This window comes from Hypanus sabinus, chromosome Y, assembly GCF_030144855.1.
Source record: "Hypanus sabinus isolate sHypSab1 chromosome Y, sHypSab1.hap1, whole genome shotgun sequence".
NCBI lineage: Eukaryota > Metazoa > Chordata > Chondrichthyes > Myliobatiformes > Dasyatidae > Hypanus > Hypanus sabinus.
The window spans coordinates 1054961-1080481 of NC_082740.1; the positions used below are offsets into that span (position 1 = coordinate 1054961).

The following is a 25521-nucleotide window of genomic DNA, read 5'->3' on the forward strand; positions in this document are numbered from 1 at the left end:
GTAGTACATGGTGTCAAGTAGATCAAAGGAAGTTTACAACACAATGATAAAGGGTACAGGTAAAGGATAAATTGAGAATAATGGAGCATGTGAAAGGCCCTGCACCAATGAAAGCTACAATTATCACAGTGGTTTAATTTTTTGAAATACACACATTTCTTAAGTGTTTTATATGCATAGAAATGTAAAATATATACTATATACTAAGACAAACGTTTGACTAACTGACGTTAAATAATACCAGATGTACCTGTTCTGACTTATGTACAAATCCGAATTAAAGACGGGCTCAGGAACGGAACTCGTTCGTAGCCCGGAGACTGCCTGTATACGAGAGGATGTGCATAGGTTACTGCAGACCAGGAATCGAGAAAAAAAGTAAACTTTCTAAGTCGGAACAGGTATATCCAGTATTATTTAGCGTCAGTAAGTCAAACATTTGTCTTAGTATATAGTATAGATTTTATATTTCTATGCATATAAGACACTCAATAACTAAACCACTGTGTTGTTTAGTACTAACTGTAGCTTTCACTGGGGCAGGGACTTCACATGCTCTCACTTAATCCTTTAAAATTGTTCCATTGTTGACCGACTGCAGCCTAATGTTTTTCCAATGACCAATGGCATTTCACCTCTTTCTGATAGCTTCATTTACACTTTACTTTCAATCGTGATCATTTCCAACAGAACAGAAACACTGTGGACGGCAGGTCCCAAGCACCGCCAGGTCCTAAAGTCCACCGCACTAGGACAGGTTAAATAATGGAGTTGAGCATCCGCATTTTTTGGTATCCCAGAACCAATTCCCCACGGAAAAGGAGGGTCAACTGTAAACCACAACTACCAGTAGCCACCTACTGGAATTTGGATAGTATCTTTTCTTGCACTAGAGGTTGCCGTGGATTTGTGGCGATAGTTGCATCAGCACACAAAAATGGTATTGGCAATCAGAACTTTATTTGAATCTTCAGGCACTGCAAAAAGCAAAAATTACATCCCATAAGCGTTCACTGGACACAAATCCTGACAAAGTCATGTCCAAATTGACAACAGGGTACTTTCAGAATACAACAGTGCAACTGTAACCATGTAACTGTGGCGACCCACTTCCTAGTGCACTCGAACCGGCTCACAAATAGCCAGCGCGCCAGCATAAAGGCCAGTCCCAGAAGGGTGCCAGGTCTGCTTCACTAACATAGGGAAAAGCTCGCGTGGGACTGTGAATACGTGCCTCCTACAGCATCCGCGCCTGGGCAGGGCGGGATCACGGAGGCTTTAAAGCGAAGCCACGAAGTTCGAATAAAATCTTCTTTAACTGCAGTTTACCGACTCCGTGTCGTTATTTTAGCGCTGCATGTAGCACACCGCTACAATTGGTGATCCCAACAGTCCAAACGATATTTGGACCGGAGATGAACGACGCCGCACCTGTTCATGCAGTTTTGTTGAAACTGCCAAGCTTCTGGATGCTGTGACTTCACCTGTGGTTCCAGCAAGCAGAAGCCCAATTCCACATTCAGCAGATAACCTCAGAGGACACACGTTACTACTAAGTGGTGAGCTCCCTCGACAAGGATACAGCAGCCCAGCCTCGTACAGTCTCCCCCAGCGGACGGCAAGTACACGGAATTCAAAGCCCTGCTCATAAGGACTTTCGGACTCTCACGGCGCGAGTGGGTGGCCCGTTTACTGCACCTGGATGGTTTGGGGGACAGACCTCCATCGGCTTTAATGAATGAGATGTTGTCTCTGGCCGGAGGACACAAGCCCCTCATGTTTGAGCAGGCATTCCTGGAGCAGATGCCCGAGGACATACGCCTGCTGCTGTCCGACGTGGATTTCAGCGAACCGCGGAAGGTGGCAGCCCGGGCGGACCTGCTGTGGAACGCCAAGAAGGTGAGTGGGGCGTCCGTCGCACAGATCACCAGGCCACACTCCGAGCAGCAAACCAGACCCGGCCACAGAGCCCGCTAACCCCAGAGGCAAGGGTGGGGAGCCCAACGAACAATAGTGCTTCTACCACCAACGGTGGGGCGCAGAAGCCCGCCGTTGTCGCTGCCCTGCAGGTTCCTGGGAAACACCAGGGCCAGCCGCCGCTGATGGCTACAGCGGCTGGCCATTGGGATAGCCTCCTGTATGTCTGGGACAAGCAGTCGGGACGCCGCTTTTTGGTCGACACTGGTGCCAAGATCAGCGTCTTACCTCCAACGAGTTACGACACCCGCAGCCGGGCACTGGGCCCCCCCCCAGGGCCGTGAACGGCAGCACAGTAAGGACCTATGGCACCCGTACGGTGCAGCTACAGTTCGGCTCCAGCCAGTTCACGTGGGACTTCACACTGGCCACCGTAGCCCAACCGCTTCTGGGTGCAGATTTTTTGCGGGCTCACAGCCTACTGGTCAACCTGCCCAGGAAGAGACTGGTCCATGCCGAGACCTTTCAGACATTCTCCCTGGGTGAAGCCCAGTTGCCAACCCCTCACCTCGACTCCATCACGCTGTCCAACAATGACTTCACCAGGGTCCTGGCAGATTTCGCAAAGGTTCTGGCACCACAGTTCACGGCAACCATGCCCAGACACGGCGAACAGCACCACATCCTGACCCAGGGACCACCCCTCCACGCCAGCGCACGAACGCTTCCCCCGGACAAGCTCTGACTGGCGGAGGAGGAGTTCAAGAGGATGGAGGAATTGGGGATCATACGGAGGTCCAACAGCCCATGGGCCTCCCCCCTGCACATGGTGCCCAAAGCAACAGGGGGCTGGAGACCATGCGGCGACTACCGCAGGCTGAACAAGGCTAAAACACCAGACAGCTACCCTGTGCCGCACATTCAGGATTTTGCAGCAAACCTGCACGGCGCACGGATCTTCTCCAAGGTAGACGTTGTCCGGGGATACCATCAAATCCCGATGCATCCGGACGACGTCCCCAAAACAGCACTCATTACCCTGTTCAGCCTTTTAGAATTCCTCCGCATGCCATTCGGCCTGAAGAATGCCGCACAGACGTTCCAGCGGTTAATGGACACGGTGGGACGCGACCTGGACTTCGCTTTCATCTATTTGGACGACATCCTCATAGCCAGCAGCAGTGGTCAGGAGCATCTGTCCCACCTCCGTCAACTCTACGCCCGACTGAGTGAATACAGCCTGACAATCGGCCAAATGCCAGTTCCGGCTCGACACCATCGATTTCCTGGGCCACAGGATTACTAAATACGGGGCAACCCCTCTGCCCGCTAAGGTAGTCGCAGTCCGCCATTTTCCCCGACCCACCACAATCAAAGGCCTTCAGGAATTCGTGGGTATGGTAAGTTTCAACCACTGCTTCCTCCCTTCAGCTGCCTGGTGTCCTGATGTCGGGTCTGGGCAAGGATGTTACCTGGGATGAGGAGTCCACCGCCGCTTTCATTCAAACGAAGGAAGCCTTGGTGAACGCCGCGATGCTGGTGCACCCCAGAATGGACGTCCCTACCACCCTCACAGTGGACGCATCTAACACGGCAGTCGGTGGTGTACTGGAGCAACTCATTGCGGGTCACTGGCAACCCCTGGCGTTTTTCAGCAAACACCTGCGGCCACCCGAGCTCAAATACAGTGCTTTCGACTGGAACTGTTGACGCTATACCTGGCAATCCGGCATTTCAGGTACTTCTTGGAAGGTAGGCCCTTCACCGCGTTCACAGAACGCTTACCTTTATGTTCACGAAGATGTCCGACCCCTGGTCGTCCTGCCAGCAGTGCCATCTGTCCTACATCTCTGAATACACGATGGATGTCCAGCACATCTCGGGTAAGGACAATATCGTGGCGGACGCGCTCTCTGGCCCTAACATTCATGCCCTTTCCCAAGGGGTAGATTTTGAGGTGCTGGCAGAGGCGCAGCCGGCAGATGAGGAGATCCCGAGTTACAGAACCACAGTCTCTGGTTTACAGCTCCAGGACTTCCCCATAGGCCCAGGTGAGAGGACCCTACTCTGTGACGTCAACCAACCCCGTCCTGTTGTTCCGGCAAACTGGCGGTGCCGTTTTCTCGACTCCATTCATAACTTAGCGCACCCCTCATCAGGACAAGCGTCCGGATGGTCTCCAGCAGGTTCGTTTGGCACGGTTTCCGCAAGCAGGTCAGTGAATGGGCCAAAACGTGCATGCACTACCAGACGGCCAAGGTGCAGCGGCACACCAAAGCTCTGCCGCAACAGTTCCACCCCACCCACCGGCATTTCGACCACATTCATGTGGATATCGTGGGCCCGCTCCCAGTGTCGCGCGGAGCGCGGCACCTCTTCACTATCGTGGACCGGTTCACAAGATGGCCAGAGGCGGTCCCGCTCACCGACACCAACTCCGAATCTTGCACCCGGGCACTGATCGCCACCTGGATATCTCGCTTTGGTGTACCGGCTCACATTACTTCCAACAGAGGCGCCCAGTTCACCTCCAGCCTGTGGTCAGCTATGGCCAGCATTTTGGGGACACAGCTGCACCACACAACTGCCTACCACCCACAGTCGAACGGCCTGGTGGAGCATTTCCACCGTCACCTAAAGTCGGCTCTCATGGCCCACCTACGAGGAGCTAACTGGGTGGACGAGCTTCCCTGGGTCCTACTCGGCATCCGCACGGCGCCCAAAGACAATCTGCATACCTCAAGGGGGCAAGAGGAAGAACCCGCAGCAGTCCTGGGCAGACTATGCGAGAGGCTCAGCAACCAGGCCCCCATACCCACCTCGCAGCATGGGCAGAACCCGACCTGTGTACCCAAAGACCTGCAGAACTCTAAGTTTGTGTTTGTACGAAGGGGCGGGCATCGGCCACTGCTGCAATGGCCCTACAAGGGGCCATTTACAGTGCTCAGGAACAACAGGTCCACGTTCGTGCTGGACATTGGGGGGAGAGAGGTGGTTTTCACAGTGGACCACCTCAAACTGGCCCATGTGGACGTGGCGCAACCGGTTGAGTTCCCGGCACCGTGGTGCAGGGGCCAACCTCCCAAACAGGGTCCAGCCCAGACTGTGGACATTGGGGGGTGTATCACCGGTTCTGAGGGGGGGGGGGGGGGGGGTGGTTATGTGGCGACCCACTTCCTAGTGCACTCGAACCAGCTCACAAATAGCCGAAGCGCCTGCACAAAGGCCAGTCCCAAAAGGGCGCCAGGTCTGCTTCACTAACAAAGGGAAAAGCTCGCGCAGGACTGTGAATATGTGCCTCCTACAGCATCCGCGCCCGGGGAGGGCGGGATCAGGGAGGCTTTAAAGCGAAGCTGCGAAGTTCGAATAAAATCTTCTTTAACTGCAGTTTACCAACTCCGTGTCATTATTTTAGCGCTGCGTGTAGCACACCACTACATAACCATATAACAATTACTTCACAGAAACAGGCCTTCTCGGCCTAGTCTATGCTGAATACTTACTCTCACCTAGTCCCACTAACAGGCACGCAGCCCATAACCCTCCATTCCTTTCCTGTCCATATACCTCTCCAATTTTACTTTAAATGACAAAACCGAACCTGCCTCTACCACTTCTACTGGAAGCTCATTCCACACAGCTACCACTCTCTGAGTAAAGAAATTCCCCCTCGTGTTACCCTTAAACTTTTGCCCTCTCAAATCATGTCCTCGTTTGAATCTCCCCTACTCTCAATGGAAAAAGCCTATCTACATCAACTCTATCTATCCCCGTCATAATTTTAAATACCTCTATCAAGTCCCCCCTCAACATTCTACGCTCCAAAGAATAAAGACCAAACTTGTTCAATCTTTCCCCGTAACTTAGGTGCTGAAACTCAGGTAACATTCTAGTAAATCTTCTCTGTACTCTCTCTATTTTGTTGACATCTTTCCTATAATTCGGTGACCAGAACTGTACACAATACTCCAAATTCAGCCTTACCAATGCCTTGTACAATTTTAACATTACATCCCAACTCCTATACTCAATGCTCTGATTTATAAAAGCTAGCATACCAAAAGCTTTCTTCACCACCCTGTCCACATGAGATTCCACCTTCAGGGAACTATGCACCAATATTCCTAGATCACTCTGTTCTACTGCATTCTTCAATGCCCTACCATTTACCATATATGTTCTATTTGGATTATTCTCACCAAAATGTAGCACCTCACACTTATCAGCATTAAACTCCATCTGCCATCGTTCAGCCCACTCTTCTAACTGGCCTAAATCTCTCTGCAAGCTTTGAAAACCTACTTCATTATCCACAACGCCACCTACCTTAGTAGCATCTGCATTCTTACTAATCCAATTTACCACCCCGTCATCCAGATCATTAACATAATATGACAAACAACATTAGACCCAGTACAGATCTCTGGGTACACCACTAGTCACCGGCCTCCAACCTGACAAACAGTTATCCACCACTACTCTCTGGCGTCTCCCATTTAGCCACTGTTGAATCCATTACTATGGATTCTATGGAATGTTATATTCTATGGAACAACTATGGAATGCCTTTGTTCCACTGGTCACTCCAGCTTACCACACCAGCCAAAGAAGTCAAAGTTCAAAATAATTTTATTAGCAAAGTATGAATAGGAGTTTGTAGAATGCCTACAGAATGGCTTTTTGGAGCAGCTTGCACAGAAGCCCACCAGGGATCAGCTGTTCTGGTTTGGGTGCTGTGTAATGAACCTGAGGTGGTTAGGGAGCTAGAGGTAATGGAACCCCTTGGAAGTAGTGATCATAATATGATTGAGTTCAGTTTCAAATTTGAAAAGGAGATGCCGGTATCAGGTGTATCGATATTGCAGTGGAACAAGGAAATTACAGTGGTATGAGAGAGGAACTGGCCCAAGTTGAAAGGTAAGCTAGATAGAGGGACAGTAGAGCAGAATTGGATGAAATTCCTACAAGAAATAAGAAGAGTGCAGGAAAAACATATTCCAAGAAAAAAGAAAATCATGAATGGAAAAATGGCATAAATGTGGCTAACGAGACAGATTAAGGCTAAAATGAAAGCAAAAGAGATGGCGTACAAGGAAGCAAAAATTAGTGTGAAAACTGAGGACTGGACAGCTTTTAAAAACTTACAGAAGGAAACTACAAAAGATTGGGAAAGAAAAGATGAATTATGAAACAAAATTGGCAATTAACAGTAAAAAGGATACTAAGTTTTCTTTTAAATATATGAAGAGTAAAAGAGTGACACAGGTAAATATAGGACCCATTGAAAATGATGCTAGAGAAATTACAATAGGTAACAAAGACAAGGCAGAGGAACTAAATGAGTATTTTGCATCAGTCTTCACAGTGGAAGACATTAGCAACATAACTGATAGCCAGAGATCTTAGGGAATAGAATTAGGTACAGTCAAGATTACTAGTGAGAAAGTGCTTGGGATGCTAAATGGACTAAGGACAGGTAAGTCTCCCAGATGAGGTACACCCACAGGTTCTGAAGGAGGTGGCTTTGGAGATTGAAGAAGCATTGGAAATGATCTTCTAGGGATCAACAGACCCTGGCATGGTTCTGGAGGACTGGAAGGTCGCAAATGTAGTTCCGCTGTTTAAGAAAGCGGGGAGGCAGCAAAAAGAAAATTACAGACCTATTAGTCTGACATCACTAGTTGGCAAGATATTGCAGTCAATAGTCAAGGACGAGGTTATGACAAGATAGACTTAAGGCAGCATGGTTTCATGACGGGAAGATCCTGCCTCACCAATCTATTGGAATTTTTTGAGGTAACCTCAAATAAGATTGACAAGGGAGAGGCTGTCGATATTGTGTATTTGGATTTTCAAAAGGTCTTTGACAAGGTGTCACATAAGAAGCTGCTTAATAAGATGAGAGCTCATGGAATTATAGGAAAGACATTGGAATGGATGGAGCATTGGCTGATAGGCAGAAAGCAAAGGGAGAAAATACAGGGATCCTATTCTGGTTGGTTGCCGGTTACTAGTGATGTTCCGCAGGGGTCAGTGTTGGGGCCTCTTCTTTTTACACTGTATATTGATGATTTAGATTATGGATTGAATGGTTTTGTGGCTAAGTTTATGGATGACACCAAGATAGGTGGAGCAGTAGGAAGTGTTGAAGAAATAGAAAGGTTGCAGAGAGACTTAGTCAGTTTAGGAGAGTGGACAAAGAAATGGGATATAATGTTGAGAAATGTACAGTTGTACATTTTGAAAGACGAAATAATCGGGCAAATTATTATTTAGATGGGGAGAAAATTCAAGAATTGGAAGTGCAAAGGGACTTGTGGGTCCTCATGCAGGATTCCCTAAAGGTTAACCACCAGGTTGGATCAGCAGTAAGGAAAGCAAATGCTTTGTTGGCATTCATTTCAAGAGGAATAGTGTATTAGAGTAAGGAAGTGTTGATGAAGCTCTATGGCGCACTGGTGAGTCCTAATTTGGAATACTGTGTGTGCAGTTTTGGGTCCCCTATCTTAGAAGGGATATACTAATGTTATAGAGAGTTCAGAAAAGATTTACAAGGATGATTCCTGGAATGCAGGGGCTAACATATGAGGAGTGTTTGTCAGCTCCTGGACTATTCATTAGAGTATAGCAGAATGAGAGGGGATCTCATAGAAACATTTCGAATGTTGAAAGGATTGGACAAAGTAGATATGGAAAGGCCGTTTCCCTTGGTGGGTGAATCCAGGACAAGAGGCCAGTCTTAGAATTAGAGGGTACCCATTTAAAACAGAGATGAGGAGTAATTTTTTTAGCCAGAGGGTCGTGGATTCACAGAATACGTTGCCACATACAGCTGTGGAGGCCCAATCATTGAGGTTGTTTAAGGAGGAGATTGATAGGTATCTAATTAATCAGGGTATCAAAGGATATGGGAGGAAGCCAGAAATTGGAACTAGATGTGAGAATGGTTTAGCTCATGGTGGGAGTGGCCAAGCAGATTCAATAGGCCGAATGGCTTATTTCTGCTCCTTTGTCTTGTGAGGTTACCATATACTATCTTGAGATCAATTTTCTTCCAGGCATTTACGGCAGGGTTTCCCAACATTTTTTATGCTACGTACCCCTACCATTAAACAAAGAGTCCATGGACTCCAGGCTGTGACCCCTGATTTCTAGGAAAAAGAAATACAATGGAGTTTATGAAAAACTATACATAAATCACAATTCCATCTCCTTTACCATAGCATTGAGAGGAATAGGAACAGATAAGTTAGGGAAATGTCTGATTGGAGGAAGGGGAATTATGAGGCTATCAGGCAGGAACCTGGAAGCACAAATTGGAAACAGACGTACTCAGGGAAATGCACGGAAGAAATGTGGCAGTTGTTCAGGGGATATTTGTGAAGGTTCTGTATATATACGTTCCAATGAGACAGGGAAAGGATGGTAATATACAGGAACCGTTTAGTACAAAGCTATTGTAAATCTAGAGATCTAGAAGATTTTATAAGAATGAAATTAAGAGAGCCAGAAGAGGCCAAGAGAAGGCCTTGGCAGACAGGATTAAGGAAAACCCAAGGTATTCTGCAAGTATGTGAAGAGCAAGAGGATGAGACGTAAGAGAATAGGACCCATCAAGTGTAACAGTGGAAAAGTGTGTATGGAACCAGAGGAGATAGCAAAGGTACTAAATGAGTACTCTGCTTCAGTATTCACTACAGTAAAGGATCTTGTCAATTGTAGGGATGACTTGCAGTGGACTGAAAAGCTTGAGCATGTAGATATTAAGGAAGAGGATGGGCTGGGGTTTTTGGAAAGCATCAAGTTGGATAAGTCACCAGGACTGGATGGGATGTACCATCCCAGACTACTGTGGGAAGCGAGGGAAAAGATTGGTGAGCCTCTAGCAATGATCTTTGCATCAGAAATGAGGACAGGAGAGGTTCCCGAGGATTGGAGAGTTGCAGATCTTGTTCCCTTATTCCAGAAAGGGAGTAGAGAGAGGCCAGAAAATTATAAACCAGTGAGTCTTACTTCAAAGGATGGAAAAGAGGCAGGATTTATGAACATTTGGAGAGGCTTAATATAATTAGGAATAGTTAGCATGGCTTTTGTCAAGGTTGGTCAAGCCTTAAGAGTCTGATTGAATTTTTTGAGGGTGTGACTAAACACATTGATGAAGGCAGAGCCACAGACATAGCGTATATGGATTTTAGCAAGGCTTTTGATAAGGTACCCCATGCAAAGCTTACTGAGAAAGTAAGAAAGCATGGGATCCAAGGGAACATTGCTTTGTGGATCCAGAACTGGCTTGCCCACAGAAGGCAAAGTCTGGTTGTAGCCGGGTCATACTCTGCGTGGAGGCCGGTGTCCAGTTGTATGCCTCAGGGATCTGTTCCGGGACCCCTTCTCTTCAGTTAGATATGGCCCTTGTGGCTAAAGCAATCGGGGGTATGGAGAAAAGGTAGGTACAGGGTTCTGGGTTGGATGATCAGCCATGATCATACTGAATGGCGGTGCAGGCTCGAAAGGTGGAATGGCCTACTCCTGCACCTATTTTCTGTTTCTATGTTGCTTCATGATTTTTATAAATGACCTGGATGAGGTAGTGGAGGGACGGGTTAGTAAACACAAAGGTTGGAGGTGTTGTGGATAGTGTGAAGGGCTGTCAGAGGTTACAGCAGGACATTGATAGGACGCAAAACAGTGCTGAGAAGTGGCAGATGAAGATCGACCCAGAGATATTTGAGGTGCTTCATTCTGGTAGGTCAAATATGATGGAAGAATATAGTATTAATGGCAAGACTCTTGGCAGTGTGGAGGATCAGAGAGATCTTGGGAGTCCATAGGACACTCAAAGCTGCTACGCAGGTTGACTCTGTGGTTAAGAAAGCATATGGAGCACTGACCTTCATAAATCATGGAACTGAGTTTAAGAGCTGAGAGGTAATGTTGCAGCTACATAGGACCCTGTTCAGAGCCCACTTGGAGTACTGTGCATAATTCTGGTCGCATCACTACAGGAAGGATGTAGAAACTATAGAAAGAGCGCTGAGGAGATTTACAAAGATGTTACCTGGATTGGGGAGCATGCCTTATGAAAACAGCTTGAGTGAACTCGGCCTTTTCTCCTTGGAGCAATGAAGGATGAGTGGTGACCTGATAGAGGTGTATGAGATAATGAGAGGCACTGATGGTGTTCATATTCAGAGGAGTTTTCCCAGGGTGGAAATGGCTAGTATGAGCGGGCACAGTCTTAAGGTGCTTGGAGGTAGGTACAGTGGAGATGTCAGAAGTTTTTTACACTGAGAGTGGTGAGTGTGTGGAATGGGCTGCTGGCAGCAGTGGCGAAGGAGGAAATGATAGGGTCTTTTAAGACACTCCCGGATGGATACATGGTGCTTAGAAAAACAGAGGTAAGCCTAGGTAATTTCTAAGGTAAAGACATGTTTGACACAGATTTGTGCGTCAAAAGGCCTTAACTGTGCTGTAGGTTTTCTATGTTTCTAAACAAACAACAAATGTGCAAGAGAAGACAAAAATTGCTAAAATAAAAATAAATAATAGAGAAATATTTGTAGTGTATTTGAAAATGTGGAATCAGTTCAAAGTTGTATCGAGTATACCAACTTATACAGGTTTTCCCCACTATCCGAAGGTAGAGCGTTCCTATGAAAGCGTTTGTAAGCCGAAATGTTATAAAGTGAAGAAGAAATTACCATTAATTTAAACGGGAAAAATTTTTGAGTGTTCCCAGACCCAAAAAAATAACCTAGCAAATCATATGTTGTTTAGTAATAATTGTAGCTTTCATTGGGGCAGGACGTTTCACATGCTCCATTATTCTCACTTTATCCGTTATCCTTTAAAATTGTTCCAATCATTGACCGACTGTAGCCTAATGCTTTTCCAATGACTGATGGTGTTTCACCTCTTTCCAAACGCTTTATTACTTCCACTTTATTTTCAATTGTGATTGCTCCCCGTCAATGGAACAGATACACTGCAAATGGCAGGTTCTGAGGTCCACCTGGTCCTAAGGACCACCACACTGAGACAGGCTAAATGGGACAAGTGGGGACTGTGCTGAGTTTGGGTATTTGATCCTCCATAATATTCCGCCTGGGAATTTAAACTGGAGGTGGCAGTGTTTTTTTTTTAACGAGGTTGAGTTGCAATCTCGACATCAACCTGGCATGGGAGCGGACTATCACTGGATTGAATCTCTGTTCTCGAGCCAGGCACTAATCTCACTGTGCCACCATCCGACTGGAATGGCGGGGGGGTGCGGGCGGAGTCAGGGTAAATCATACTAAGAAAAATTTAAGCCATATACAAAGTTAAACACTCAACACAGTGTCAACGGCAACAACTTAAAATGGCATACAGTGTCGTGTTTCGACTTTAAATGGCGGACGGTGTCACAATCCGACTTAAAGTGGCGGATGGTGTTCTCCTTCCTCGTTTCGTAAGTATGAGTTGTCCCTAAGTCGGACGTTTGTAACTTGGGGACTACCTGTATAACTAGAAAGGCATGAAGATAAACACTTAAAACAGGCAAAATACGGAAGCATACAATTCAAATATACACAGATGGAATTACTGTAGATGGGCATTAATGTGATCAGGACAAAGAACCAAATGCTGTTCAGTGGTTCACAGCATCATATTTGGGCAGTTTGTATTGGTAGATGAAAACAAGACAAAATAATATTACATAAAATACAAGAGCTGTCACATTTTCTCCAAACTCAAACACCATGCTATTCCTAAAAGATGCAAGTGATTAAATATGTGAATTAGAAAACAATGCACTACCTCTAAATTTAATTTCAAGATTTCAATTCCAACCTTGTTCAGTTGTTCTCCAGATTTTAACTTGCAAATAACTGCATTCGCTGGCAAATTCTAAGAATTTAAATTTTATTTTCATTCAAGATCCACCTATATCTCTCTTATGACAGCATACTAACCTTAGCCACCACATCTTTTCTCAATCTTTTTAGAGTACTGTGCAAAACTCTAAGGAACATATACATAGCTAGAGTCCTGTATGTTACGTCTTTAGTTACTAAATAACATTTAGTGCAGTCAGCCCTCCTTATCTGCAGGAGACTGGTTCCGAGACCCCCCCCCCCCCACTGCAGATACCAAATAACGTGGATGCTTAAGTCTCTTATTTAACCTGGGTCAGCGCGGTGGTCTTTAGGACCCATCGGAACCTCGGACTTTATTTAACATGCTCAGTGTGGTGGGCATTAGGCCCTGGCGGTACTGCTCTGAATCTGCAGTATTTCTATTCACAAAAATAATCACCATCACAAATGAAAATAAGGTGGCAGTAACAAAACAAAAAGAGGTGAAACGCCATCGGTCAACCGTTGGAACTATTTTAATGGAGCATGTGAAATGCCCAGACCCGATGAAAGCTACAATCATTATTAGGCAACGCAGTGGTTTAATTACTGAAATACCTGTGTTTCTTAAGTGTTTTATATACATAGAAAGGTAAGATATGTACTATGTACTAAGAAAAACGTTTGACTGACGCTAAATAATACCGAATGAACCTGTTCCGAATTCAAATCTGACTTAAAATCAGAATGAGGAACAGAACTTCTTCATAACCCGGGGACTGCTTGTACTTTTAAGTCATCTCTAGTTTATTTATAATATCTAATACAATGTAAATGCTATGTAAATAGTTGTTATACAGTATTGTTTAGGAAAAAAGTCTGTACATGTTCAAACAATGAGTGCTGGGGAGAGAACTTCCAAGTTTTCCCAATCCACGGTTGGTTGAATCCGCGCATGCAGAATCTGTGGATAAGAAGGGCCAAGTTCACCTTCAAGGACTTCATCTCACTTTAATATTTATGCTTATTCTATTTTTTCTTTCTATATTTGCAGTTGGTTATCTTCTGCACTATGGTCTTAAAGCCCAATTTGGGCAGTCTGTATTGGTTATTATTCTGCAGATTTTTTCGAGCATGCCCACAAGAAGATGAATCTCAAGATACTGTGACATGAATGTAAGCTGATAATAAACTTACTTCAAACTTTAAGGTAACCTGTAAGTACTGTGCTTTGATGATAGATATTGCTTTGACTTTGACAGTTTTTCAATCAGCCTTTCCATCTAGTCTTGTCCCAAAATCTCAATTACTGAGGAAACTTCCCCACTTATATTTTCTATTATGATTAATGACCTACAAGCTCTCTTATTTTCCACTATTTCCCTTGACCCTTACTCTCTCAGAATCAGATTTATTTTCACTGTTGTATGTCAGTTGTGAAATTTGCTGTCTGGTGGTAACAGTACAAAATAATTAAGTGTTCAAAAAAAGGAAAAGTGAGATAGTGTTCATGGAATGTTGGGAAATCTGAATGTGAAGAAGGAATTGTTCCTAAAACATTGACTGTGCATATTTAGGCTCTTGTACCTCTTCACCAACAGTAATAATAAAGAAGATATGCCCTAGATGATGAATGTTTTTAATGACGGATGCCGCTTTCTTGAGGCACCACCTTTTGAAGATTTTACTAAGGGTCATGCCTATGATGAAACTGAATATCTCTACAACTGAGAGTTGAGATTCTTGTGATCCTGTGCACTGGAGCCTCCATACAGACAGGGATGCAACTAGTCAATGTGCACTGCAAAGTATGTTAGTAAATTTGCTAGTCTTTGGAGAGAAATATGCATGATTTGGTGAAATACAAAATCTCCTCAAAGTCCTATTGGCTATCAATGACTACCTTACAATCCATGGCGTTTGAATGGTTCAAGAAAACTCTAATCTGGCTCCATCCCATTTTCCATGTCTCTGCCCTGGTGAGATTTCCCTCTTCCACAACATCTCACCATGAGTTTTATTTTCTGCTCTGGTATTCAATACTTTTTTCCCTCTTTAGCCAACAATGGTAAAACATCACATCTACCTCTTCTAAGTTTTACTGAACAGCTTAATTCTTTCTAAAAGCTACCTATGACACTTAAGGTTTTCTGTCATATTCTACTTCTGACCTTAGTGATAGACTTTGTCTGCCATTTGAATGGGCCAACTTATGGGAAAAAAGTCATTTTAACTATGTATCTCATGACTTCGCTGCCTCAACAATTAATTCAAACTTACTTTTGCTACAATACAAAGACTATTACCAAACCTCCCCAATTATGAGTAATGTAACTGATTCCTTATTTTGAACACCTGAGAAGTACAAACAATAGTCTGTTGTCTTGTTTGCACACTGACATGTTGGCTTTACATTTCACTCAATTACCACTGTACATGCATTTATTAACTGATTTACCATCAATAATATGCTTTCTTCTTGCTGTTGCCATCAGGGTGTTGGTACAGGAGCTCAGGTCCCACGCCACCAGGTTGAGGAACAGTTACTACATTTCAACCTCTTGATCCAGAGGAAATAACTTCACTCACCTAACACTGAACTGATTTCACAATAAAATGACCTCTTTCAATGGCTCTGTAACTCATATTCTCCATACATACTGCTTATTTATTTCTTATTATTTTGTTCATATTTTATGTGAATGACGAAAATGAATCTCAGGGTTGTATTGGTAACACCGAACATTGAATACTGTATGACATACTGAGTTGCTCCAGTCTTTTGTGTGTGTTGCTCTGGATTTCCAGCACCTGCAAAATCTCATGTTCTTAATCTGGGCAAATGTACAGGAACTGAAACTCTCATCAAATATTTAGAAACAGCTTCTTCCCCTCTGCTATCAAATTCCTGAATAGTTCACGAAACTGTGATCACAACCTCATACTTTTTTGTACTATATGTTTTGTAAATTGTATGTCCTTACACTATAGTGCATCTACAAAACACAATTCATGTCACATAAGAGAGTGAATGATAATAAATATGATTCTGAAAAGTGTACAATATTCCCAGGGACAAAGGGTAATAATTCCACACCTAAGTAAGAGAATCCTCAGAACAGAGATGGTTGAGGTTTTTGGAGGCTTTTTGAAGGTTAAATATTGAAAAAAAATTCCAACTGACATACAGTCAAAAAGCAAAGAAAATGAATGGCAAAAGGAATTCTAGTGATACCAGGAAGAAGCATTTGCAGCAGCAGCTAGATATAATAAGTAATCAACTTCTTAAAGGGTCAGTATAAAAGTCAATTACTGTGTTCAAAAGTGAATGATAGATGCTTGACAAAATATTGAAAGGCATTAGTATCATTAAAATGTTCTTGAAGAGCACAACTTTACATATTTTTGCGTGAGCTCATTTAATTCCTTATTCAAACTGAAGCAGAAATAAGAATCCTTTTGACATTAAGAGACCTGAACTTCATATCCCAAGAGTCATTCAACCAAGTTCAAAGTTAAAATAAAGTTTATCAACAAATAAATAAATTCTGAGATTTTTTTTCAGATATTTACAGGAAAATAATAAAAATACATAATAATTTATGATCTATACATACAAGACTGAAACAACCAACGTATAAAAGATAAATTGTGTAAAAATTTAATAAATTGAGAACATGAGTTGTACTGTCCTTGAAAGTGTGTTAAGTCCTTTTTCTTGCTTTAGTCAGACAGACAGACATACTTTATTGATCCCGAGGGAAATTGGGTTTTGTTACAGTCGCACCAACCAAGAACAGTGTAGAAATATAGCAATATAAAACCATAAATAATAATAAGTAAACAATGCCAAGTGGAAACCAGCCTATTGGCTCAGGGTGTCTGACACTCCGAGGGAGGAGTTGTAAAGTTTGATGGCCACAGGCAGGAATGACTTTCTATGACGCTCAGTGTTACATCTCGGTGGAATGAGTCTCTGGCTGAATGTACTCCTGTGCCCAAGCAGTACATTATGGAGTGGATGGGAGACATTGTCCAAGATGGCATGCAACTTGGACAGCATCCTCATTTCAGACACCATCGTCAGAGAGTCAAGTTCCACCCCCACAACATCACTGGCCTTACAAATGAGTTTGTTGATTCTGTTGGTGTCTGCTACCCTCAGCCTGCTGCCCAGCACACAACAGCAAACATGATAGCACTGGCCACCACAGACTCGTAGAACATCCTCAGCATCGTCCGGCAGATGTTAAAGGACCTCAGTCTCCTCAGGAAGTAGAGCCTGCTCTGACCCTTCTTGTAGACAGCCTCAGTGTTCTTTGACCAGTCCAGTTTATTGTTGATTCATAACCCCAGGTATCTGTAATCCTCCACCATGTCCACACTGACCCCTTGGATGGGAACAGGGGTCACTAGTGCCTTAGCCCTCCTCAGGTCCACCACCAGCTCCTTAGTCTTTTTCACATTAAGCTGCAGATGATTCTGCTCACACCATGTGACAAAGTTTCCCACTGTAACCCTGTACTCAGCCTCATCTCCCTTGCTGTTGCAGCTAGCTATGGCAGAGACATCAGAAAACTTCTGAAGATGGCAAGACTCTGTGCAGTAGTTGAAGTCCGAGGTGTAGATGGTGAAGAGAAAGGGAGACGGGACAGTCCCCTGTGGAGCTCCAGTGCTGCTGACCACTCTGTCTGACACACAGTGTTGCAAATGCACGTACTGTGGTCTCCCAGCCAGATAATCAATAATCCATGACACCAGGGAAGCATCCACCTGCATCACTGTCAGCTTCTCACCCAGCAGAGCAGGGCAGATGGTGTTGAACACACTGGAGAAGTCAAAGAACATGACCCTCACAGTGCTCGCCGGCTTGTCCAGGTGGGCGTAGACACGGTTCAGCAGGTAGACGATGGCATCCTCAACTCCTAGTCGGGGCTGGTAGGTGAACTGGAGAGGGTCTAAGTATGGCCTAACCATAGGCCGGAGCTGCTCTAGAACAAGTCTCTCCAGGGTCTTCATGATGTGGGAGGTCAATGCCACCGGTCTGTAGTCATTGGAGCCACTGGGGTGCGGCGTCTTCGGTACAGGAACGAGGCAGAACGTCTTCCACAGCACAGGAACCCTCTGGAGACAGGCTCAGGTTGAAGACATGGTGAAGTACACCACACAGCTAGAGGCACAGGCTTTGAGCACCCTGGGGCTGAGACCATCTGGGCCTGCAGCCTTGCTTGGGTGGAGACATTTCAGCTGTCTTCTCACCTGTTCAGCTGTGAAGCCCACCGTGGTGGTTTCAGGTGTGGGAGGGGTATAGTCACAAGAGCAGGGTGGGGGGCTGTGAGGAGGGGTAGGAGGGAAGAGTGGAGTATGTGTTGGTTGGGGGCCGACAACAGATGAATCATGTGGAGGATGGGCAGGGACAACAGTGTCGAATCTGTTGAAGAACAGGTTAAGTTTGTTGGCCCTGTCCACACTGTCTTCAGCTCCTCTGTTGCTGGTTTGCCAGAACCCAGTGATGATCCTCATTCCACTCCAGACCTCTTGCATGTTGAGTTTCCACTCAAGAGTCCTCCTATACCTGTCTTTAGCCTCCCTGATCTTTCAAAGGTTCTCAACCTTTTTTTATGCCATGGACCCCAGTTTGGGAACATATGCTTTAGTCAAATGATAATGCCTTTGTTTTAAGTTCTCCATGTCAGGACAACAAAAAAAACTACTACTTTCAAGCATTCATAGATTTTAACAAAAAAGAAGACAATTTCCTTCATCGATTATATTCCTTAAAATAGAGAAACAAGTTCCATGGATTTATTTGCTTCATGGCTTTCCATAGGAACAAGGAATCCCAGAGTTGCACACTGAATGCATACTTTAATAATAATGTATGAGTTGAGGTGTTTTAGATAGAGGTATGCAGAATTATGAGAGGTACCGATAGGGTAAAAGCAAGCAGACATCTTCCACTGAGGTTGGGTGAGACTGCAACTAGAGATCATAGGTTAAGGGTGAAAGTTGAAATTAAATGGAACATTAGGGGAAACTCAGAGGGTAGTGAGAGTGTTGAACAAGCTTCCAGTGCAAGTGGCAGTTCAAGTTACATCACAACACTAAGAGAAAAAAGAGAGATGGGAAAGATATGTAGGGCTATGGTCCAGATGCAGATTAATGGCTGGGCACAACCTGAATGGAATGAAGGGCCTGTTTCTGTGCTGTAGTTTTCTATGACTATGACAAGTTGAAAAAGAAAACAAACATAGCTCTGATGACAGGCCAGACTAAGGGATGAGCTTTCTCTCTCCAAAGGTACTGCCTGATCTTGGTTTTATTCCAACTTCTTTCATCTACAATATTTTGACTTTGAGAATAGTTCTCTCTTTTGATCTGAATATACATTAACTATGGGGCAAAGGCAGGTCACTGACACCTTAAAATCAATCACCTTGGGCAGATGGGGCTTGTCAGTCACGGTTGGCAGCTTATCTGGAAGGAAAACACTCAAACCTCCACCATCTTGCGGTTGTACCCACGCTAGGGGATTACTTTGGAAGTATATCTCAAAGAAAAATCCAGAGATGGAGTCCCTAATCCAATCCTACTTTGAGTTCAACACTGACTGACAACTCCAATGTCACCACTGGTGCTATTCCTTTAGATTCATCAGCTGCATAGACAGGGAGAGTTTCTGTATGGGAAACAGCTTGCTCTCTCTTTATGTACTGCTCAGGCACCTAGTCAGGCTGAGTCACAACATTCATGGTCAACCTTGACCAAAGAACACCTCAGACACATCTAAACATGTACTGAAAGCAAGTAATTCTTCACAAGACTTCACCAAAGGATTTACGTCAAGATCATATTTATACAGAAGTAATTAAATTCATTCCTTTAGAATTCCCAGTATTCTACACCATCCTGGTTGCATTTCCCTAACAATTAATAAATCTGAAATTGCCTTGATTCAGACAGGTAGTCCCAGTCAGAATCTTAATAATTTTGAGTACACCATAGATCTAACATTTATATTTGTCATGTGCCATGTCATATGATGATTGTTTTTGGCTGATGTTTCTACAGTCCAATAGTAAATGTCTAATGCACTAAGAGTCACATGACAAGTAAAATCTGTGAATAGACTCCAAAGTTTCCTAAAAGTTGCAGTACTCTTTTCTACAAATATGTTTGTAGAAAAGCAACTTCCAAAGGAATATAGAAACTTGTTCTTAAGCATAGAATTATAAATAATCTAAAACAAAATGAACCTTTTGAAGATAAAGGAACAGTCTATATGACGGGTGGCCAAACAGCGGCTCGCAAGCCACATGCAGCTCTTTGGCATTCAATGTGCAGCTCATGTAAATATGTTGGTTAACTTCCTTTTTTATCACGTGCTGCCATTGCTTAGAAGTGAATGGAACAGCATTTTGGCGATAAATAGAACCACGGGAAATCCCTTGAGGCTTAATTCCATCGCTTAAGTGTTGGCAAGAATAGCTACATGGCGCTGAAGACAGAGGTGCAAGTTTCAAAATACACGACATACATCTACATTGTTGGGTGCTGAAAGCAAAAGCAGCACAGACATAGATCTATGTCGTTCGGTGCTCAAAGTGTTAGTGAGTCTAGACCTGACCTCACTCACTCACATCATGTACATTAACGCAGTGTAACACAGGACGCTGAATTGTGCAGACCTAGTCAGTACTCTGCAGATACAAGTTTTGTGTACAAGTGTCTGTGAAAATTTTGTGAAGGAAGGTGGCGTCATCAAATTGTATGAAACGAAGATATGAAGATGAAAACAGACATTTTAAGTCACAGTGGGAGGAAGATTTTGCATTCACCATTAAAAGAGGTAAACCTTTGTGTCTTATCTGCAATGTCTCACTCAGTCATTATAAAGCCAGTAATTTGAAACGCCACTATGAAAAAAATCACAAAAACTATTCAGCTAATTATCCACGGAAATCCAAATTACGGAAAAACAAATTAATTGTGTTCAAATCATCTCTAAATAGCCAAATATTATGATCTATAATTTTGTAAGGTGGTATCTGATTAAAATATCTCTAATTTTATTGGTTTGATTTTTTTTACATATTTTCCTCCATCTTTTGAGCAGATATTTACTTAGACAAATAAATAGCATTAAAAATATCTCAGTACTGACAAAGGGTCTCAGCCTGAAACTTCGACAGTGCTTCTCCCTATAGATGCTGCCCAGCCTGTTGTGTTCCACCAGCATTCTGTGTGTGTTGTTTGAATTTCCAGCATCTGCAGATTTCCTCGTGTTTGCTCTTTAAAAATATCTCAGTTTTTTTCCCTTTTATCTTTATTTTTGGCAGTCTAATCTTATGTTACTGAAATGCAAATTCGCAAATTTTTCTTAGATGTTCCCATAGTTCATTACCGTATTGAATACGCTCAATATAGTTAAAACAATCATCAGTCAAGATTTTGAAAACCTTTGGTATATATGTCCATTATGATTACTGAAACTAATACAAATTAATAGTTTAAAAAACTATATGCATGAATAAATATTATTGCATACATGTATTTAACATTCATATAAAATTTTTGTAACAATATGTGTTTCTATCAATAAAAACGTGCATGTAAATTTTGTTCATGTGTTGCAGCACTCAGACATCTGAAGTTAATCACATGTATTAACATCATGTAAGTTTGGTCACCCCTGGTTTATATTAATGGACTCTAAGAATAGTTTGTTGTCTGTCCTGTAATATTTATTAAGCGCTGATATGAGCATTATAAATACACACCACTTATAAAAGAATGTAGATCCTGATAAAAATTTAGCAAACAAAAGGCAAACTAGGTAAAATTATGGCAAACATAAAAGAAAGAGCAATGAGTCTTAAAAGTAGCCTGGACAGATAAATAATTTTGCTAATGGTACTTATAATCCCTTCATCTAAATCATTAATGTATATTGTAAACAGCTGCGGTCCCAGCACCGAACCTTGCGGTACCCCCCTGGTCACAGACTGCCATTCCGAAAGGGACCCGTCAATCACTACACTTTGTTTCCTGTCAGCCAGCCAATTCTCAATCCATGTCAGTACTCTGCCCCCAACACCATGTGCCCTAATTTTGCCCACTAATCTCCTATGTGGGACTTTATCAAAAGCTTTCTGAAAGTCCAGGTACACTACATCTACTGGCTCTCCCTTGTCCATGTTCATAGTTACATCCTCAAAATACTCCAGATGATTATTCAAGCATGATTTTCCCTTTGTAAATCCATGCTGACTCAGACTGATCCTTCTACTGCTATCCAAATGTGTCGTAATTTCCTTTTATAATTGACTCCAGCATCTTTCCCACCACTGATGGCAGGCTAACTGGTCTATAATTCCATTTTCTCTCTCCCTCCTTTCTTAAAAAGTGGGACTATATTATCCACCCTCCAATCCGCAGGAACTGTTCATAAATCTATAGAACATTGGAAAATGATTACCAATGCATCCATGATTTCTAGAGCCACCTCCTAAGTACCCTGTGATAAAGACCATCAGGTCCCAGGGACTTATCAGCCTTCAGACTCAACAGTTTATCCAACACTATTTCTTGCCTAAGATAAATTTCCTTCAGTTCATCCATTACCCTAGTTCCTTCGGCCACTATTACATCTGGGAGATTGTTTGTGTCTTCCATAGCGAAGACAGATCCAAACTACCTGTTCAACTCATCTGCCATTTCCTTATTCTCCATAATAAATACATCCGTTTGTCTTCAATGGCCCAATTTTGCCGCTTGAAAGGTCAAAGAAAAATGCTCGTTTGAAAACCATTGCTGTCCATGTTTTTCTTTTGAAAGCAGACTTAAGAATAAAACTCATTGCTGCTTTCAATGACAATATTATGAAGACAGCTTCTGCGCTTCAATCAACCAAGCCAGACTCAGCATACCTCACAATATGTACGCATACTCCCTCGTCGTTTCCTTTACCTAACCCTTAGTTCGTGTAAATTTCTCGCTTGCTGTTTTAACATTAAGAAAGGGAGTGGGCGGGAAGAACGGGTATTCGGCTTTTATTATATTTCCCCCTGGAAACTTCGGATAAACCTCCTTCCCTCTGGTATTACAATAAAACGGAAAATATTTCAGGGAGCCACCAGTACCAATTGTTTACTCGGCTCTCTCCCCCTTAACTTCACGTAGTTCTTGGATAATCGAAGTTTAGAAGCACCAATCCCCAAAAGGAGTCGACAGCGAGCTGGATCCAAACAGGAGCCCTTGGATTTCTGGAAATAGATTTGAGGCCTTTTGGAACAACCCACCCCTCCCCCTTGTCCACCCCCACCACGGGGACCTGGAATACAAATTGCATCTCACTGGCGCACCCCGCCTTACCTCAACCGAGGCTTCCAGCTTGCCCTCGAACGTGAAGTCGACGAGGTCGGGCTTCAGGCACAACGCGTAGTTCTCCGGGCTCACGTCGGTGGGGAGCCGATCGAAAGGTCTCTTGGACGGCATTTTGTCTGAGGGAGCTTCCCTGAGGCCGGCCCAGCTACCGAGTGCGGTAAAAGCGGATCTGGCTCGGGGCCTAAGGAGGCGAGGTACGCAGCCTCTCCAACAACCGGAGGCGACGAAAAACGAGAATCACGGCGACACCGCCGAACAACATCAATGAAGCTGACAAACTGGCCGTCTTTTCCTTCTCCAACTCTCCACACCGGCAGCGTTCTTTACTCGCGAGGCACCGGTTCACCGCGGATTAACCCGCTCGGCACGCAAGCACGCACACTACACAGCGTGACGTGCATCTCGAACGGGAATTCGCAGCAGCAAATAATGAGTGACCAGCACATATCCCGTCATGCCGGCGGTTCGACATTCACGTGTACATAGCCTCCTAGCTGTCGTAAGGAGTGCGCTTGCACGTCGAGATTAGTGGCTTCCCTTTGGGAGTGATCTTAATTTTGAAAGCTTTTTTTTTAAGGTCTAGAAAAAGTCAGGCGTCATAGATTAAATTAAAAAGCACACATTATAATGCTTCATCAAATTATAATCATGTCAGGTGTGTAGAATGTGAGTGATAAGCAGTAAAGGTAACAAGGGATTTTGCATTTATCTACTGTTGAAAGTTACCTTCATCTTTTAGTGGATACTCATTGCTGTGGTTTTACAAATACATAAACTCTTTCATTTTAGTATTATACTAGATAACGGAGTGACCCGTTGGGACAACCTTTGAGAGAAAGGTAGTACATCTGATGTGACCAGAATGAACATTTAATTTTAGAACTATAGATCACTACAGCACAGTACAGGCCCTTCAGCCCACCATGTTGTGCTGACCCACATGTCACAACCCTCTGTGTACAAAACTTACTTTTGATGTCTTTTACTGTAGTATATGATTTTACTTAATGCTATTGGTATTGTTTTGCTTTGGAAATTAAAGAATAAAAATAAGTTTATTAAAGAACAACGATGCAAATTTAGCTCCTCGTTTAACAAAGGACACTTCGGATTGGCATTATTTCTGATTGATCTGCCTCTCATCATTCTGGAGAAGTGCAGTCCTTTCATCCACCATCTCTTCATCTCTTCTGCTGTTTGTTCTTCGTCTCTGATCTTGGAGACAAGCATTTCTCAGCTCCTTTGTCTCTTACTCTCTTCTAATGTGTCTGTTTTTGTTATTCTGGAGATGTGCATGCCTCTCCTCCTCTGTCTCATCTACACTAATCTTTTTTGTCCTGACTCTTTGATCCTGGAGTCATGCATCCCTGGCCTCATCTGATTCTTGTTCTCTCCCTCTCCTTGCCACTTCCCGACAACGTTTGGTGTCATCGCTTGACCATAATGTTCCCCCTTCTCTTTCCACGTGGCATAATTAGGTTGACTAAATATGAGGAAATCTGCAGATGCTGGAAATTCAAACAACAACACACAAAATGCTGGTGGAACGCATTTTTTTTTACCCTAATGCTGGATAGAAGATACGAAGCAGTAACACCAAAGGAAGCTGATTATTCTTGATGATGTGGTTGATGCTCTCCTAAATGGATGTGATATAGTCATGCCCTTTGACTGCAGCGAAGGGTTTGATGGGTGTCTTGAAGTACGTCATTACGGGTTACGGGATGTCATGTCATGCTTAAATTTAGAGAAGATCCGATATTCAGTTTTTGAATCTAGTCAAGACTTTTATACATTGTGGGGACCATTTTTGAGTTATTTTCAAAACCTTTGACGTTGTAAAACTTCGGATGGTGGCTAATAATATATTTCATTAATATATTTCATTCAATAATAATATATGATAAGGGTATTTTCCCTTTTTTCTTGCTTTTCCCAACAGTTCTGGCTTTGGTAGTGGGTTTGGATTTTTTTCTGTATAACAAAATTATGATGTTTCAATATTATGATTTATTTTTTATGAATACAGGGTTTTGTGATTGTAACTGAATTTTTAATACAATGTATTTGGTACATTTTTTGATTTATATATCTTCTTGAACTCTGTATTCCTTTATGCAGAAACTAATAAAAACATGGAAAGAGAAGTACGTCATTACAATTTGATGATCTCTTATTGATGGGTGGCAGTTAGATCTGTACCAATCCTGCACATGCTGATGGTGATATGTCACCACTTAAAATAGAGCAGACCTGCCCTTTTGCTCCAGTTGGTATCACTGCTGAGGCTATCCATGTGCTTGCGTCGTGCTGTGGCATTCCGATTTCCATGATGGCGGATCAGCTCTCGGGTGAAAATGAGGCAGTTGATGTTGGCAAATGA

General features: G+C 43.4%; 1 protein-coding gene across 5 annotated transcripts in view; it reads right to left on the reverse strand.

Moving 5' to 3' along the window:
- Window positions 1-23535, reverse strand: part of LOC132385332 (puromycin-sensitive aminopeptidase-like) — a 330919-nt gene extending 307384 nt beyond the window's left edge. For 2 of the 5 annotated variants that reach the window (XM_059957354.1, XM_059957353.1), the window contains exon 1: window positions 23127-23531. In XM_059957354.1, the coding sequence (XP_059813337.1) occupies window positions 23127-23249 (123 nt within the window). In that variant the 5' untranslated portion in view covers window positions 23250-23531. Of the gene's footprint in view, window positions 1-23126 lie in introns of all 5 variants that reach the window. The other 3 variants (XR_009509156.1, XM_059957357.1, XM_059957356.1) reach the window with 3 other exon arrangements.
- Window positions 23536-25521: the final 1986 nt, after the last annotated feature.